Below are 20,427 nucleotides of genomic sequence, written 5' to 3' on the forward strand. Positions count from 1 at the left end.
ATTTGGTAATTTTCAATGATTTGTGTCACTTATTGAATTCACGATAATAATCTTTCCAACATTGCGAATCTGTTTTACAAAGCACCAGTTCACGGGCAAACGCTACCTTTAAACAGTATGGAATATATTGCAAAACTTAGTTTAGAACAGTTGCTTGAAGTGGATATATTTACACTAGTATGTCAAAACCTTTGAAAGGAAGTATTATATTGTGCTGAGTATTTGCTAGGGATACATTCTCAGTGCACGTGTACAAGCTCCCTCTTGTAATGGGAAAGTCGGGACAACAATATGTACCAAATGTGTGAGTTTATTATAAAACAATGCTCAGTTTAACTCTCACATTATCCCTAGCAACTGCTGAAAAATACATCTTGTAAAGTCTACGTGACGCGTGGATATATGTATGTATGTGTGTGTCTTTATATATACGTGTGTGTGTGTGTGTGTGTGTGTGAGAGAGAGAGAGAGAGAGAGAGAGAGAGAGAATGTATGTATAACAAACTATAACTCCTCTACATGTAGTTGCGGTTGTTATGTGATCGGTCATCCTATTTCCTTTCATTGTGCGGACTAGCAGTAAGAAGTCAAGCGTGAAGCTTCTGTATGGGCCGGTGGGTACTTGTGGAGTGAGCAAGCAAGCTGCTAGCAAGCTTCGAGACACAATGGAGGCTTTAATTTAGTCGATCAGTGTTTATCGCAATCGGTTCACCTGTCTCCGCGGTGGACGAGAATAGAACTTAAAATACTTGCTAATAGAGAGACGTGGCTGTCATGGCGTTTCTTTGTCCCAGCAGGCTGGGTGGCGGGAAGGAGAAAAGGAAAAAGAAAGGTAAGGTACCATTTATAATTTATGGCTAGGGTCGGGGGAAGGGAGGGGTGGCGTGGTGGATGGTGATGATTCACCCATGTGTTCACTGTTGGGGTGGGTGTGTTTGGTTTGCTCTCCTTCCTGCCTCCCCCACCCCACAACACAGGCTCGATTCATGTCACAACCTAAGTCAATGGCAGCCAGTCACACGGCTTCACTCGTAGCGCTATAGATAACTAATTATAAATAACAATGGGATCCGTATAAGTTATACGTGCTATTACGTCATTTTGGACTGTTCAAGCACTGCTTTATTGATTTAGGTATTTTTAAACAGACTGCGTATATTCAGAGAGACTAAATACATCTTGTAGTTTATCCCTGGTATATCTAAATGGAATGAGGCTGCGCATGTCAAGAAAACGCCACCTATTGTCGAAAGACGGAACACCGCTCAAAGAAAATGCAGCTGTCGTTGTTTTCACTTTTTATCACATTTGTGAAACGAGCAATAGATGAAATGAAACTCATCCCATTTTCTTCTGGGGGAGGTACGTACCCTAGTACAAGGTGGAAGGTCATTAATTTTGTACAGAGCACTCGGGCGTATGGAGGCTGGGACATACTTTGTGCATACGTTTTAGGGTGTGTATGAGTGTGTCATATACAGACACACAGAATTTATTCCAGTAAAAGTCCGTGGACCCAAAATACATTCAAAATGAAATTCAATTTTTATATTCTAGGGCACAGTGATCTTTCAAGTGTGTTTATATAGTAATCCTTTTAACATAAAATAGATACTAGACAACAGATTTTAAAGTGTTGCATTGGTATTCTTGTATGATTTGCTAAAGAATATACAGTGTAAGGCTTTTTAACAAATTTTGTAATAAACCTCTCTTAGTTGTGAATAGGAATCACTTATGAACACTACATGAAATTCATCTTCAATGTAGGATGGACCTTTAAATTCACATGATAAACAAAACCTTTGATTGTAGTCAGTGTCATGTACATTGTATATGGTTCTCCATAAAAATCAGCATCTCACCCTCTGGCCACACATTAAAATTAGTCCCAATAATAATTATAATATTATTTATGCACACACATGCACTCCTTACGGACAGCAGCGTGCGGACATGGCTGAAGTACAGATTGCTTGTTGCATATCAGGGATAATCTAAAGCCTCTTTTATGATTACACAATGCCATTTGGAAAGTGGTCAAATGCAACATATGTCATGTTTCATTATATGTCATTATATGTCATATGTCATTACTAAGAAAGTGAAATCCCAAATATGACATATGTTGCACTTTTATGAGTGAAATAATAACCAGGTGAAATCCGATAATGCCACTGTGCTGTATATAATTAGTATGTATTATCAGGGAGACTATTATAATCAAGCTTTTGGCCCGTGTTTGGGAACTTGATTATACCTTAATAAGAAGAAGAGGAACGATTACAGTCAAGCAGTTTACTGTCAGTGATGTTGTGTATTACAAAATTGGATACAATTGATAAACAGAAATACATGGCATATGGATTGACAATAATATCAGTGCATGACATATATAAAACAGAAATACATGGCAAGGCAAGGCATATGAATTAACAGTCTTATGAATACATGAAATGTATACAAACAACATAACTATATCACGTCAGTATTTGTATTACTAAAGGGGAGCTAGATAGAGAGGGGATATAGCTGCAGGTAGAGCTAAGCACACTTTCATGTCTAGAGAGGAGGGATATTGCGACATGTAAGTGAAAATGAATACATACATACATAAGCTTGACTTAATACCTCCAAGATGCATAGTTCATCAAATGATAATAGATAGATATACACAATCATATACATACACATTGAGGAATAGACATATCTTAAAACATACAACTTATCGTGCATGATCCATCATGTGTGAAATATCAAAAACTTATAATATGTATGCAAACAACGGATAATTACGCATGCAAAGCGTATGTGTCCCAGTGGTTATATATTGGAAAGTGAGCAACCAATAAAGCCATAAACTATCTAGATTATTCTATACATACATAAGACAGCAATATCAAGTAACAAGGTGTAAATGGTTCTTACCTTAATAAGAAGAAGAGGAACGATTACAGTCAAGCAGTTTACTGTCAGTGATGTTGTGTACTGACCAGTGAAGATGCTTGACTTTTATAGTAATCGTCCTCCTATGTTTGACTTTGATTGATACCTTAATGAATCAACGATACATTGTCTTGAATTCAAATCGTGACTGGCGATGCGTCTCTGCTGTATTGTTACATAACTATATCTTGTCCGGCGATGCAACTACGGTCGCCAGACAATAGACGGTCAGTGCGCGCGATGGCTTTGAAGGATGTGTCCATCATACGTCACTATAGCTTGCTATGTAGCTGTCAGTGTTCAATCTGACGCATAACATCTACTGCTAGGTTTGTATGTAGATATCAAAACGTTAAGAGTATTTCGATTCCACTAAGGTTTGTTAATAATTATATTAAAGAACCCCAAATATTTATAGACAACCAAGCAAGTATTTTGCGCGTATTTTACACGGGTATACTATATAGATTTTGTTGAAGATTATCCCTGGTATTATGTTTGTAAGCACACATTCATCAGACGTATAACTGTCACCTTGTAATTACAATCATGGTTGTGTACACAGCAAAATGATTGCCCCTGCTTGTGAAAAAAAACAGTATGTGCATTAAATTAGTACTAAACTCTATGTGTTTAAATGTTTTCGTTTCTCTGTTATAATATATATGACCAAGCTGAGAATGCCTGATACAGTTCTACTATCAGTAGAAAGTATAGTTTAGATTTTGTAAGTTGGTGAAAAAAATTATCTTCAAACAGGGCGCCGCCGTTTTTGAAAATAGTGAAGTCCATGGCTAAAGTCCGTTAGAATTATTGAGATTATGGTTTGCTGTCATCAAACTACTTTCTACTAGTAGTTAAATATGTATCTGAATCATGACCAAAAGGATTTTACATGACACAACATAACGACTTCTCCCACGGAAGCGAGGTGGGGTTCGAAGTGACAATGCTGCGCGATAAATTTCTTGCTATATTCACCAGTATGTAGATACTAGTCAATATACGTCTTTATATTTGGTCTTATAATCCTAATTAGTTTATAATCATATATATATTTTATAACATGGACTCGTGAAGGTCCCGGGATAGAATAGGCCTTCAGCCTATGCTTGCCATAAAAGGCGACTATGCTTGTTGTAAGAGGCGACTAACGGGATCGGGTGGTCAGGCTCGCTGACACATGTGATCGATTCCCAAATGCGCAGATCGAAGCCCACGTTGTTGATCACTGGATTGTCTGGTCCAGACTCGATTATTTACAGACCACCGCCATATAGCTGGAATTTTGCTGAGTGCGGCGTAAAACTAAACTCAATAACTCACATTTAATAACTTAATAAAAAGAAGCTGATACTTCTAAGTGAATGCATAACAGGAATGTAATATCTAGCCATTTTATAGTTTGCCATTGGTCACTCAAAATAGTACACCTGGCAACTAATTGCAGGATGCCCGTCATTCTTTAAAGGACCACTAAACTCAATTTTTTGGTACACTTTTTATCACTTCGTATGAAAGACTTCTGGTTAGTCATAAACGAAACACCATTTTTAAAAAAAAATACACCTTGTGGTTAATTAATACCAAGCGCTTAAAAGTTGCTAAAAAGCCGTCTGCTTCTCTCTCGCCCGCAAACGAAACCACAGACACCATTATGTAACACTGTCGCCAGAGAACCGGAACCATTTCCAATTCTTTGTATAGAAAAAGTATAGCAAAGTCGTCATTTTTGCTGATTTCTAGACGTCACCAAAGACATGCCGAATTGTTGTGTAGTCGTCAGTTGCTCCAGTTGGTCGGGTGATGGTGTCACTGTGCACTGATTTCCACCGGACACCGTAGTTTGTGCTTAAACTGGTTGTTGGTGTGTGCGAAGCGAGCGTGTGGAAGCCTGTGGTATATACTAAATCGGATGGTTCGCCCCTTACCACGCTTCAAGGATAGAAAATGGGAGTTCAGGTTTCATCGAGTTTATAAAATAAAGACTGCTTACCACACATTGCTGACCAAAAGGATTTTGCATGAACATAACGCTTTCTTCTTCTGACGCGAGGTTGTGGTCGAAGTGCCAATATTATCGTAAATAATATTATACTGGTCCCCGCCTCTATTCACTCGAAGAGTGAAATTGTTATGTTAGAAGCAATGTCATGTAAAATCCTAATGTACATCAATAAAATTCATATTTTACTACCAGTGAAAAGTAATTTTGATTTTGTAAGTCAGTGAAAAGAAACTTGAATAGCATTCATTCTCAGACAGGGCGCCGCCATTGAAGTCACGGACTAGAGTCCATTTGAATTAATGAGGTTATGGTTTGTTTTCATCAAGTTAGAAAATCGAAACTACTTTCTACTAGTAGTTAAATATCTATTTGAATCATGGCCAAAAGGAGTTTGCATGACATAACTTGTAACGTAACATAAGCGAAGTCGGGGTCGAAGTGAAAATAAATTTCTACACTTGCTAAATTTACTTGATTTGTAAACGTTCATTCACCAGTATGTAGACACTTGTCAATATACGTCTTTATATTTGGTCTCATGATCCTAATTACTTTATAATCATACTTGTATGGATTTTGAAACTTAACAGAAAGAAGCGATCTGCAGGAATGTAACATCTAGACATTTTATAGTTTGCCTAGATGAATCATAATTCGCACGCACGCCCTAGTGTATGTCGTCTGTATCATTACAAATTCACGACGAAAACAATGATTCTGTTGAAAGCTATGACAACTTAATAAAAATAAAATGCAAATATTAAAATTAAAACAAATTAAAGTTATAGGAGCAATGTCAGGCTATTACCTTCTTCGAGGAATGTATCCATCAATAACCACAAAAACGAGTGATATGTAAATCATCTGCAGATTTCCCAAGTGATGTGTCTTTCAACAATCGAATATACGAAATGTATCGTTTCAGGTTTTTCACATTGCTGTATAGTCTCATTGGTCACCCAAGATAGCACACCTGGCAACTAACTGCATAATGTTCGTCATTCTTTTAAAATAGTAATTAGTTAGCCAATAGTCAATCAATTTATTGACGGTTAATCTTTTGTAAGAAGGGTGTTGTTTTTACATAGACAAAGACACGACAGAGTGTATTCAGTATAGATTAGTAAATGTACATACATAAACACTACCTTTTGACAAATCACCCATTTAAATCCGCCTAAAACTAATTAATCAATCAGCGTGTTATCGGTTAATCCCTTGATCGATCCAGACACAAGAAATGCCAAATGGGGATCTTTGTCGGGGAATCTAAGTGGCGTTACCACTAATTATACCTGTTATAAATTCATTAACTGAGCATCAAGTGAATGATGACTAATAACGTGTAGGTTTATTCCACCTAACACGGATTACAACCTAGCGACACCAAGTGATTTTGACAGAATCGTCTATGAAAACAAGGGTTGTAACTCGAAAACTAGGCAAAGCAGGAGACAAAACTAAAGGATAGTAGATTGTGAGAACATACAGCTTTCATTTTTCACAACAGCTTTCGCGATTTCAGGTTTGTACAAACCTGTAAACGATGTAATTTACCCCCTGAAATGTAGATGAATTCTGCACAGACCCTCATTTCTATACCCACTATTATGTCACGGAGACGCGCCGCTCTGATTGGTTGAAACGTCGTTTGCGGCTGAGAATTGTGCACTGTTGACAAAAAGGTCGATTTAAGATAATTAAAGATTGAAATGAGCAGTTTTGCTGGCAGGGTTTCATTTATAATGATGTCAGCAAGTGATTTTGCATTTGTACCCTATTAGAGTATATGTGACCTTTAAAAAGGTAATTTAGTTAGCAAGTAATGACCAATCAATCAATCAATGCATTGGCGGTCAATCCTTTGAAAGAAGGGTGTTGTTTTTATACATAAATCACTCACTGACATCATTATATGAAATCCCGTCATTAAAGCCAGGGAACCTATATGCATAGGAAGAAGCAACTCCTTCGAAAAGCCGTTGAACGTGTGTCTCGCCTCGCCTCGTCACGTGACCAGTGCAGACAACATGGCGGCAGCTTAGTATTTAGGACTGAGCCCGGTTTATTTCCAACAGCTGATTATATTTGCTGAGTGTTGTGACAACTGAAATCCTACATATAGAAGATAAGGTAGCTATGTTGTCACTTCAGTTTAAGTCAAATAATTGTTATTAGTGTCAGTATTTGGACAGTAGATTTGTAGTTAGGTTTCAAGTCGGTATGTTATGGCTCACTGGCTTCTATTCTCGATTCATCGCGAAGATAGACTAAATTAAGTCGATAAAACATATTTCACACATTCGTTTAATATTTAGAAGGGAAACAATATTTTGCTAGTAATAGCTGTGATAGTTTAATGACTTAAAAATGGTTACGGTATATCTGATTTTTATGAAGCGAATATACCATCAGGTGAAAGGTGTTTGCAAGTCTAGTGATAGTTTTATGATTTTAGGGAAAAAAATGTTAGGGCGTATGTGATATGTGTGAAAAATATGACGATCTGATCTGATCCGCTATCGATGCAGGTGATGATTGAGGGTTATAGTTCTGTAACTTCTTTCTTTCTTGGTGATTTTAATATTTTTTGTTAGTCTTATTATTTGACAAAACTGGAAAGGTGTTTACAACGTTTTGTGATAATTTTACACTTTCTGTTTTTGCGAGATGTGTAACAGTGTCATTTATCATTTTGTTAACGTCCATGCCATTCCCCACGTGCAACAGGATATCGGAATTAATTATTCATGTAAACAAAAACGTCTCAAAGTAGATTTTTTTAAAAGGACAGCTTATGTTAACACGTGTTCTAGCGACATGTTTTGGGAGGGATAGGCGCGGTGTATCATTTATTCTTTCATTCATTCACTTATGTACTTCTTTTTTCTTTATTTCTTTCATTCATTCACTAATAATTCTTGCTCCTAATTCTTACTATAATCTGTTCATTCATTGTAAAATTCCGACTGATACAATAAACAGGCTGCAGTACTGTTTAACACAGCTGAAGTTGCCAGGGAACGAGCCAAGTCACTGTGTGCGTTGGAGCATGACGAGGCACAAGTTAAAGGTCACATGCAACGTAAAACACAACTTTGCAGATTCTGGTACCTTTCGGTATGCACTTACCGGAACAAATCATAAAAAATGCCAATTCAACCTATAAAGTTGAAAAAAAAACGCGATGAAAAAAAAGCCCGCGAAATCGGAGTTCAAACGTTTCACTAAATTCCCCCCAGTGCTGGAAGAAAACTGGTTTCAATAGCTGTGCTGCCCTGCGTCCATAACGCATGCGCAGTGAATAGGTTCGCGGAGCTTGAAACAGTATGCATGCCCAGCGTCTGAGGTTGTGAGCAGTAGTCTAATCTTGGATGTGTACACAAACAAGTAAATAATCTACTCGTTACGTAAAACAATTGTGGTAAGCAGTCTCTGTCACAGAGAAAGCTCAGTGTCTGGTTTATTCACACCTATATGTCTGTCTGCCTGTCTGCTAAAGACAGCATGCAATACACAGCTTCAATCATTGACCACGTGCAATTTGAACTTAACACCTATCAGACCATACGACATGAAGAAAATAAGTTGATTTATGACTCGTGCAACCGAGTCCCGCGTCTGCCACATTATGTAATTAGGCACGTGTGATACACATAACATGTTTTTATGTCTGTGTGTTGCAAACAAACTACATTCATTTTTTTCGGATGACTGGATCTCACGGAAACTTGCGCAAACTCTTGTCAGTTTCAAGTCCTGCTTTGTACTTGGACGTGTGATACACATAACATGTTTTTATGTCTGTGTGTTGCAAACAAACTACATTCATTTTTTTCGGATGACTGGATCTCACGGAAACTTGCGCAAACTCTTGTCAGTTTCAAGTCCTGCTTTGTACTTGGACGAGATTCCAGCCACGCAGTAGTTTACCATCTCTACTGACATGAATTTTATTGGATCGAGCGCAAATTCAGAGAACATGTATTTTCTAAACCCAACATCTCTATATACATTCTTCATGGATAACGACTTCTTTTCGTGCATATGATTTTGTTTGACAACAGTATATGAATCCATACTGAAACGACGCATCAAGTACAATAAAAGAAGTTGTTATCCATAAAGAATCTTACTTCCTTGTCACTGGCTATACTTCTAAAATGCCCATCAAACAGATCATCTTTCTGTACACACAATGAACCCTCAGCATATCAGCAAATGAAACAGCCAATCGGAAGCCGTCGTTACACTTGAGTGCATATCCACCTGCTATGACTGGGTTCGGTCTCCCGAGGGCTTCGTTTCGGGGGAAGTAAGCCCAAGTACAAAATATTGCACTTTTGAATCGCGATTGTACGGTTATAATTGTGTTTATTTGTTTTTTTTAAAGCAGCAATGTATGTTATATGTCATGAATAAGTGATAAATGTGTTTTAATTATGTTTGATTTTTTGGTTGCATGTGGTAAATAAATGGTAAATGGTAAAGAAAGCAAAGGAGTGACCTATCCCTGTTGTAGACTATCCCTGATACTCCAAACTGCTCCAAACTCTGGGCAGGGTGAGAAGGCTGATCCCAGCTGATACTCAATTTACTATACTATTTGTTAACTGAAACAGATTAAACTCTTTTGTTTTTGTTGTTGTTGCCGCTGCTTTTGATCAGTATGTGGAGATGCATGAGATTTTGTAGTAGTTTGTTCAACCATATGGAATACAGGAAGGATGTAGAATGCAGTAACCAGTATTAAATAAGCTTTAACTGTTTTTTATATACTTGAGTAATTTTTTTAAAGTTCTCCTCAACTCAAGCTGAATCTCACATGTGATATACAACATGAACCCTAAAGTCGATATCGCTGCTATGGCTGCTATTTCCTGCTGTCCTCATCTCTGGAATCAACTCTACACCATACATGCCCGCACTGGATACACCATGTACCCGCTTGTCTTCGCCCTGTTGCCCAACCGACAACAGACAACATACACCAGGATGTTCACCCTACTGAAGACAGAGATCCAGCAGATGTTCAACCGACCCCTAGCTCCAGCTACCATTCAGACCGACTTCGAGATGGCGGCCATTCGAGCCACAGAGACCGAGCAGACATCAACGGGTGCTTCTTCCACTGCACCCAGGCCACCTGAAGTAGCACGGTCCCAGGAGTTCAACAACTACATGGTGACAACATGGATTGACGACGTAAATAGTCCTATACTTTTGTTAAATAATAAAGTTGGTACTTACATTTCTTAACACGATATGTAATTAAACTAAAAATGCTTTATGGTTCAACTTCTTTATTATACAAGATCACAACGTTTCGAGACAGTTCCTAGTCTCTTCTTCAGGTAAAGTGAGGGTAAAACTTAAGTGTTGTAGTGTATATACACATAACAGTAGACAGATAACAATGGGTAACAAGACATACAGGTTTCAGAGACGGTGGTGTTTACTTACCTTCAACTTACCAATGGTGGTATGAGAGTACATCGCTGCTATGGCTGCTATTTCCTGCTGTCCTCATCTCTGGAATCAACTCTACACCATACATGCCCGCACTGGATACACCATGTACCCGCTTGTCTTCGCCCTGTTGCCCAACCGACAACAGACAACATACACCAGGATGTTCACCCTACTGAAGACAGAGATCCAGCAGATGTTCAACCGACCCCTAGCTCCAGCTACCGTTCAGACCGACTTCGAGATGGCGGCCATTCGAGCCACAGAGACCGAGCAGACATCAACGGGTGCTTCTTCCACTGCACCCAGGCCACCTGAAGTAGCACGGTCCCAGGAGTTCAACAACTACATGGTGACAACATGGATTGACGACGTAAATAGTCCTATACTTTTGTTAAATAATAAAGTTGGTACTTACATTTCTTAACACGATATGTAATTAAACTAAAAATGCTTTATGGTTCAACTTCTTTATTATACAAGATCACAACGTTTCGAGACAGTTCCTAGTCTCTTCTTCAGGTAAAGTGAGGGTAAAACTTAAGTGTTGTAGTGTATATACACATAACAGTAGACAGATAACAATGGGTAACAAGACATACAGGTTTCAGAGACGGTGGTGTTTACTTACCTTCAACTTACCAATGGTGGTATGAGAGTACATAGTAAACACATCAATCTTTACATACAGTCAAAATGGAGGCAGAGTATGACAATATATTATAACAAATCAGTTGATGATATGACATGTCTGTTACCTAACAGTTGTTATAGCAGAAAAAATAACATTCACAAACTTTGCTAATTTTTTTTGTACAGTAAAATCTAAACAAGTAAACAAAATTTTATACGATACAATGTTTGAGTGTTTCAATAATTTGGTTGGTATGATTTTTTTTCTAGATTCGTTAAAGGCAGGACAGCGAAAAATATAGTGAAACTCATCTGCAATTGCTGGGGAGTCACATAATTTACAGGTTCTATTTTCTCTTGGAAATTTATTCCAGCGCCCGTATTCAATTGGTAGCCAATGATTGGAGGTTCTGAATTTTAATAATGGAAAATAAATATGTTTGGGCAATAATAGAAAGGCTTCAAATGAGGGTAGAGATTTAATATATTTATAATATTGTCCCTTAGAGCTCATTTCTATTTTATTCCTCCAATCTTGAAAAAAAATGATCTCTTTATCTGCATTCTACCATATTCAACAACTATGTTCGACTAAAATTACTAAGGAACATATACACACTGCTAAGTCCGCATGAGTTTAAGATATTTTCAACAAATTTAAGCCAAGGATGGGAATGATTAGTTACTACACTATCTAGTGACATGAGATTATAGATTGCCTGCGATAATTTGGATTGGGACATGGTCGTAGTAAGTTTATGCCAATAACTAATAATTCTTTTAGATACATGGATACTGATAAGATATCTTCCGAATTCACCATATAAGAAGTTATTTGGTGTAGACATTCTGAGACCCGAGGCCAGTTTTAAACATTTTATATGTACGGTTTTACCATGGCCCCAAAATTCAGAGCCATACAACATGACAGGTAAAATCATTATATCAAACGCTTTAAGTACACTATCTAGTGGTAAGTCATTATTTCTTGCCATTTTCAACAACAAAAACATACATTTTTTGCCTGGGTAGCTAGTACATTAATACCGAAGGAAACCTTTCTATTTTTGTGAAAATTAAACTCCAGGTAGTTATAATTATCTACTATTTCAATTTCATATGTGCCATAATGAAACGATAGCTTATTTACTCTACACTTCCCACTTCCAAAAATAACAACTTTAGTTTTATCACTATTTACAGTCAGTCTCCACATCTGGCAATACCCATGAAACTGGTCCAGGGACCTTTGCAGGGATGCTGCTGAGGTAGCAAATAGTACGGTGTCGTCAGAATATAAAAGTAGCAGAAGCTGTATGTAGATTACATTCACATCATAGTTATTATTGGATACATCAACGCCATTACAATCAAATGTTTTTAACCATAATTCTAAATCATTTATGAAAATAGAGAACAATAAAGGAGAGAGATTTTCTCCCTGTCGGACCCCCGAGAAACTTGGAAAAGATGCCGATTATTCGTAGTTAAACTCTATACTTGATTTGATGTTAGAGTACATATTTTGAACTAATGTAAAAAACTATCCCTGAATACCATAAGATAACACTTTTGACCAAAGACCAACTCTCCAGACATTATCGAATGCTTTAGAAAAGTCAATGAAAGCCCAATACAGCTTGTACTTATTATGTTTTAGAAATTCAATGACTGGGTTTAGAACAAATATATTGTCGATCGTAGAGTAACCTTTACGAAATCCGTCTTGACAAGGTGATAATAAAGAACTGGTGTCTGGGAATCTGGCTAATGTACAGTTAAGTATGCTAGTAAAAAGTTTTCCAAGACAACTTAAGATTGTAATCGGTCTATATGAACTCGGATCACGTGAGTCACCTTTACCTTTGTAGATGGGTTTGATGACTCCAATTAACCATGATTCTGGAACTTCTCGTGTGTCCAATATACAACATTAAAAAGATTTCTAGGAATGGGAGAAATAAATCTATGGAGTCAATCATGTAATCATTTTCTATAAGATCTTCACCTGATGCTTTGTTTCTTTTTAGTTGTGAGTCTACATCGGAGATTTCCTTCTGTGTTATGGCAGTGTTAAGAGATGAGCAGTTTATGTGTACATCCGTATCAGTAATATGTTCAGAGACTGTATCATTGCACCCTTGTGCGTTAATGTTCTTAAAGTATTCATATAACTCCTTGATACTAGGGGAAGAATCATTATGAGTCAGTTTCCGTTTATGCAGTAATTTCCAGTATTCCCCTGGGTTCTTCTGTTTATTCCGAATTTCGGTGGCTAGTTTACACATATATCTATTCATATGTTTGCTCATACATTTTTTATACTCCTTAGCTGCATGGTGGTAGTAGATATGATTTACATCATTCCTGTGTTTTCGATATTTCTTTCTAGCTTTATGGTAGTGTCTACGTTTCTGAATACATTCTTTTCCAAACCAGGGTTTGTTACATTTACTGTTCTTATAATTACAAATATAATTACGTGGACGAGAAGGACGTATGCCAAACGTATTCCTAGCTGCGTTTGTCAGAACATCTGAGAAAACCACGGTTGCTTTGTTTACTAATTCATTTACCTTCGTATTGTCAGCAGCCTCTTCATTTAATAATGTGCTTATCTCGTCTATTTGGATAATATCACTATTGCTCCTGTATTGGTCCTTTTTTGAAGAGTCATATCTTTTTTGTTTCATCGATGTTATTACAGGTTTATCAGTAAATGATTTAGATGCCTTAGTATACAGTCTGCTATTCATGTTTGATAACGAGAATGCTATAGGACAGTGTACATCTGAATAGAGAGGGGAAAAGTCAACAATTTCAAAGCTCCTAATATATGGTAAACATCTATTAGAACATATGACATAATCAACAGTGCTTGTGTTCTCACAAGTAACTTTTCCTAACTTTGCATCTTTATCCATTCTACCGTTACATATGAACAAATTTAAATTTTTGCAGATATCAATCAGTTTATGTCCGTAATTATTAATTTTATTTCTGTCGTACGAGTATCGCTTTAGCGGCATGCGAAGCTCTTCTAAAACAATTTCAGGATCTAAGTCATGTGACATTTCATCAGTGTCTATATTTAACTCTTCTAACAAATGTTTATCTAAACTTAAATAATCACACAATGTATGAGCATTAAAGTCGCCAGTAAGAATGACAATTTCAGATCGAGAATACAAGTATAACAGTGCCCGTTCTAACTGATCGGACATGTCAGTAGTGGCGTACTTGCATCCTTCAGGGGAGAGGTACACGACACCAATCACAATATCGTCTTTGCTGTTAAAAGCTACCTTGGATATGTTAAAACATAGAATATATTCTGAATCAAAATCCGCTAAAGAGATATATTTGGAGAAACAGTCTTTAACTGCTAGACCAACACCCCCTGAGCGTTTCTCACCCAGGGCTCTGTGCTTCAAAAACAGTTTGTAGCCATCAATTTCAATATCATCAAGTACATCTGTTTTAGCTTCTTGAAGAGCAACAAAGTTAAAATTATTTACAAGTTCCAAAAATTCTTGAAAATTAAGTCTATTTCTCAGTCCACAAAAGTTTACACTTAGAACGCTAATTTGACCTGGTTTATTAATAAATAATTGTGAGTGCTCATTTTCAGATGGAACGGTTTCGCAAGAAATGTTAGTTTGTGTACCCAGTGGACAAGACTCTCCATCATGCCACCCACGTGGTAGTTCTAGGGTGCGACCCGTCGAATTCATAGTACTTGAGTCGCCCCTATCAAGTTCACTGGGACTGTTCTCGAGGGAGAGTTCATAGCTAAAAACATGAGATGAAACGTGTTCATGACATACCGCTTTATCAATTGTTCCGTTGATATCCCTGGGTGATTCGAAAGCTACCCCGTGTGATTTCGCCCCGTCCTGGCACGTGTCGTTTCTACCTTGCCATCCCTACACTTCCGGTCGAGTTGCCGGGTTACCCCAAGCCTGTACGTCAATTAATAGAAACTTGTATATCTCGAAACGTTGTGACCTTGTATAATAAAGAAGTTGAACCATAAAGCATTTTTAGTTTGATTCCTCCAACTTCTAAATGCCTTTGAAACAATATATGTAATTAACATTTAAAGTTGGTGCTTACATTACCTCTAAAGATTGTGATGTAAAATCACCAAATCACCATATTTTACATTTTGATAATTTGATATGCAAATAATAAAAGAGCAATGTTTATTGAAACTTTCCTGGGACTTACCAAGTTTTTATAGTTGTGGTCTGTTCCATTTTACTGAAATTTAAACAGGTCACTAATGTTTGTCTAACCAACCATGACTAATCTGATAATTACCCGTCTGACACTCGACGCGGCTGACATTTGGGAAGATAACATCCCTGTTGTAGATTATCCCTGTTAAAACTAATCATATCGATATTTCATTACCTTAAATCGACCTTTTTGTCAACAGTGCACAATTCTCAGCCGCAAAGGAAATTTCAACCAATCGGAGCGGCGCGTCTCCGTGACGTAATAGTGGGTATAGAAATGAGGGTCTGTGCATTAGTCATCTACATTTCAGGGGGTAAATATTTCGTTTACAGGTTTGTACAAACCTGAAATCGTGAAAGCTGTTGAGAAAAATGAAAGCTGTATGTTCTTACAATCTACTATCATTTAGTTACAACCCTTGTTTTCATAGACGATTCTGTCAAAATCACTTGGTGTCGCTAGGTTGTAATCCGTGTTAGGTGGTATAAACCTACACGTTATTAGTCATCATTCACTTGATGCTCAGTTAATGAATATATAACAGGTATAATTAGTGGTAACGCCACTTAGATTCCCCGACAAAGATCCCCATTTGGCATTTCTTGTGTCTGGATCGATCAAAGGATTAACCGATAACACGCTGATTGATTAATTAGTTTTACGGAGATTTAAATGGGTGATGTGTCAAAAGTGGGTGTTAGTGTATGAACATTTACTAATCTATACTAAATACACTCTGTCGTGTCTGGGTCTATGTAAAACAACACCCTTCTTTCAAAGGATTAATACATTGATTGATTGCTCGTCATTGGCTAACTAAATAACTTTTTAAAAAGAATGACGCACATTATGCAATTAGTTGCCAGGTGTGCTATCTTGGGTAACCAATGAGGCTATACAGCAATGTGAAAAACCTGAAACCATACATCACGTTTTCGTATATTAGACTGTTAAAAGACACATCACTTGGGAAATCTGTAGATGAATTATATATCACTTGTTTCATATAGGAAAACTAAGAAATGTCTACATATTACATTCCTGTTATACATTCGCAGATCGCTTCCTTTTATTAAGTTTCAAAATCCATACAAGTATGATTATAAAGTAATTAGGATTATGGGCCCAAGTATAAAGATGTATATTGACAAGTATCTACATACTGGTGAGTGAACGTTACAAACCGAGTAAATTTAGCAAGTGAAGAAATTTATCGCGCAGTATTTTCACTTCGACCCCGACCTCGCTTAGGTTATGTTACAGGTTGTGTCATGCAGACTCCTTTAGGTAATGATTCAAATACATGTTTATGTAGTTTTGATTTTCTAACTTGATGACAACAAACCATACATTATCTCATTAAATTCAAATGGATTTGACTTCACGATTTTCAGAAATGGCGGCGCCCTGTCTGAGAATGAATGCTATTTAAGTTTGTTTTTACCGACTTACAAAAGGACAATTACTTTCTACTGGTAGTAAAATATGTATTTTATTGATGGACAATAGGATTTTGCATGACATTGCTTATAACATAACAATTTCACTCTTGGAGGTGGAGGTCAATATAACATTGCTTGCAATTCGACCCCCACCTTGCTTCCTTGGAAGAAGTCCTCATGTTAAAAGTTGTGTCATGCAAAATCCTTTTGGCCATGATTCAAATGCATATTTAACTACCAGTAAAAAGTAGTTTTGATTTTCTAACTTGATGAGAACAAATCACATTATCAGTAATTCTAACGGACTTTCGCCCGTGACTTCACGATTTTCAAAAATGACGGCGCCCTGTCTGAGGATGAATGCTATTTAAGTTTGTTTTCACCGACTTACAAAATCAAAATTACTTTCTACTGGTAGTAAAATATGAATTTTATTGAGTGGTCTTAGTGGTTTCAATCTGTCGGTCACCTATATTAACAATCCTCTTCTCAGTGATTTTAGCTAACAGAAGCAACTACAAAAAAAGAAACGGGTGATAAGGTCAGTTTTGTACTGTAGCAGGTGACATGGGTACCAAGGGTACGTTGTTTACGAGGGATCATTCTGGGACGATGTAGTGCCGCCAAAACAGTGTGACGAAATGTGAAAGGGGTACTTTGTTGCCTTTTGATCCTTTAACGAAGCATCTCAGCATATTAAGCATTGAGTGAGCGCGTGAGGTCTTTTTTATTCTACACCGCATTCAGCAATATTCCAACAACCCTCGAACTAGCAACATGTCATCGACACGACAAGAAACTAAAATAATTACCCCCTCTCGATCAATACCAATAATGAGGGTGTCAAATGTCTAACTTTGTTGAATTAGTATCTGGAATGAAGATTATGAAATCCTAAATGTTATATGATCTGCATTTTTCAGAAAGGGAGCCACTATTCGGTCGGATCACTGGTAGTGATAGTGTTGACACCTTGGTGAGAGTTGGCATGGAGAAGCAGCATGGACTCTGTCCAGAATCCAAGATGGTGGTGGTTCAGGATTTCACAGCGTGTGCCGACAGAGAGCTCAGCCTCCAACTGGGTCAAGCAGTTTATGTGTTGTACAAGGAGAATGGTTGGGCTTATGTCCTCACAGAAGAAAACAGAGAGGGTTTTGTTCCCTTGTCCTATATAGCTGCTTGGGGTGGTTCCAGTGCTGGTAGATCTATCTCTACCCCGCTGCATGATGTATCCGAGCTGCTGGAAGTAAGGGAAACTGACCCTTTTTCTCTTGTAGTAGAGTCCGAGTGTCGGTCATCCGAATCTCGAAATACTGTTTTCATTTACCGAAAGCAGTCGTATGGCCGCTACGTGGTATTGTTCGACTTCGACAGCCGCGAAGAAAATGACTTGAGCGTGGAACGTTGTGAACTTGTCACCGTGATGAACATGGAGGACCCCGACTGGTACTGGGTCGTCAGCAGCACAGGAGAAGAGGGCTTCATACCGACATCCTACCTGTGTCCTTTCCCAGCCGACCTTGTCTTCAAGGAAGGAAAAACAGGCAATATGTCCGCAGCATCTTCCCACTCCTGCGGATGACCGATTTTGTTTCTCAGTGACACATAAAAGTGGAACGTTGAATAATTACACATTACAAAAGTTAACTTTCTCATAAGCATTGTCCTGCCCGTATCTGGACCATTCATGTTTGCACATGAACTTTATTGTTGTAATGTATTGTTTTATTGTTAAATGTTGGGGTGTGTATCCGCCCATGAAAACGGATTCGGAAGACACACAAGAAGCACCAAAATGTTCCACGGTAATAGATTCGTTAAACGGTCAGTTGCCAGGTAATATGGCCTTCGGCCTCAGGAAATACGGATTCACCTAATAGTCAAACGATGACATCAGGACATTTACATCCAAGAATGGACTACTTAACTTACTTTTCTGAATACAAATCCTTGACAGAGCCAGAATTTTGTAGTGTGAATTTGAAAGATAAATCCTTGATATGAGCGTTTCTTATATTCAGAATCGGTTTCCATGATATGAAGGTAAAGATGTCACGCGTGAGAATAAACCACTGGAGGCAGAACCTGTGCGTTCTTGCTGTAATACAGGTAACTCAGAACACGAGTTCCAGGTACACTCATCTAACATACAAATATTTGTCATGTCTGTCAAAAGCTATCACAAAACACCCATCATCTAAATTCAAACAATACTGATATTGCAAAATTGTTCATCTGATACTATTTAAAAAATCTATTCAATGTATGAATGAGAATAGAAGTTAAGAATATTGACCACGTGCAACCAGATACACCTCTACCTAAACAATACTCCCTAACTACCTAAACAATACTCCCTAACTACCTAAACAGTAGTCCCTAACGCTCTCTGTCCACCTTTATGGCGAGTGTAAAGTTGATTAAAATTACATTTTACAGAAAAGTTTTATGTTTGAGAAAGCATGGTTACATTTCCAGCCTGGCTAAATGCAAATTAAAGTTAATACACCCATGAGAGTCACATGCTTCACACTTTATTTATCTCTGAAACAAAATACCTGTCATGGTTGGGCAAAGCGGGAAAAGGTAACTAGCACATATGGGAGTTGGGGACGCCCTGGGTTTATTATTTGATTGTTATTTAACTCCACTCTTAGCCATATCCCACCCATATGCCGGTCTGTACATATTCGCGTCTGGACCAGACCATCCAGTGATCAACAGCATGAACTTCTGTTAACGCAACTAGGATTCGGCGACAGGTGTCAAACAAATCATAGAGCCTTATCACAAATACTGTCACTTCAGGCCGTTTCTTTATAATCCTTGGAGAGACGTTGTTCCCCCCGAAAAAAGGGAAAAAGTATCAAGTCGACAATGCTACATTTTGGCCATGTTTAGATTGATCACACAGAAATATACGTGTCAGAATTGTGACTCGACAACAAAGCATCCTTGTCAAGATTTTGCTTCCAACAGAAGACATCGTCACATGTACGTCAAGAAGTTCTGGTTTACTGGGCTCATAAAGGAACTGTCATACAAAAATTTAACATCTAAATTTAGCAAACATAAGGATTAAAACTCAGAGACATGTATCCAGCATGCATGCACGTGCCACGTTCCGTGACGTCAGTGGTTTCGTCCTTGAGACGTGCAATACGTTGTTGCCTCCATTCAAGTGTATATATACCTTTGACATTGTTATCGTACTTATCAACTGGGATAATAATTTGACAATGCACAGTTTCTTTATGTGGCTAGTATATATTCTCAAAAGAACCTACCAACAGTGGCACATGAGAAAAGTACAATATATATTTACATGTGACAATTTCATGAAGACGACAAAGATAGTTTGGTTAATATTACAATGGGAATTTCAATGAGGTGTATGACAGCATCAGTGAGTGTGAGTGAGTTTATGTTTACGACACAGTCAGCTATAATCCATCCTCGATATCTCTAGGGTATACGTTCCGATAAGTCTCCACTATACCCTGGACGCATCTACGGCTCTGCCCGATAAATTTATCACCTCCCTTTGCTGGTTCTGCCTTTTCACAGTAGCCAATCAGCTAGACCGCCGTTATAACCGAGCTTGCCAGTGTCAACAAATTTAGCAGTCGCAACTGCGAAGGTTTGCCCACAGTGCGTAGGGAAATCATACAAACAAATTGACAGGTC

At 37.8% G+C, this 20,427-nt stretch overlaps 1 protein-coding gene across 1 annotated transcript; it reads left to right on the plus strand.

Annotated features, from left to right (window-relative positions):
• The first annotated feature begins 432 nt into the window (after positions 1-432).
• LOC137286697 (SH3 domain-containing protein Dlish-like) lies at positions 433-18,824 on the plus strand. The gene is made up of 2 exons (XM_067818676.1): positions 433-832; positions 17,664-18,824. Exons 1-2 carry the CDS (start codon positions 775-777, stop codon positions 18,320-18,322), a joined length of 717 nt encoding a protein of 238 aa, XP_067674777.1. The 5' UTR covers positions 433-774; the 3' UTR covers positions 18,323-18,824.
• The last annotated feature ends 1,603 nt before the right edge of the window (positions 18,825-20,427 follow it).

The sequence above is a fragment of the Haliotis asinina genome, chromosome 6 (assembly GCF_037392515.1).
Source record: "Haliotis asinina isolate JCU_RB_2024 chromosome 6, JCU_Hal_asi_v2, whole genome shotgun sequence".
NCBI classification, from domain to species: Eukaryota; Metazoa; Mollusca; class Gastropoda; order Lepetellida; family Haliotidae; genus Haliotis; species Haliotis asinina.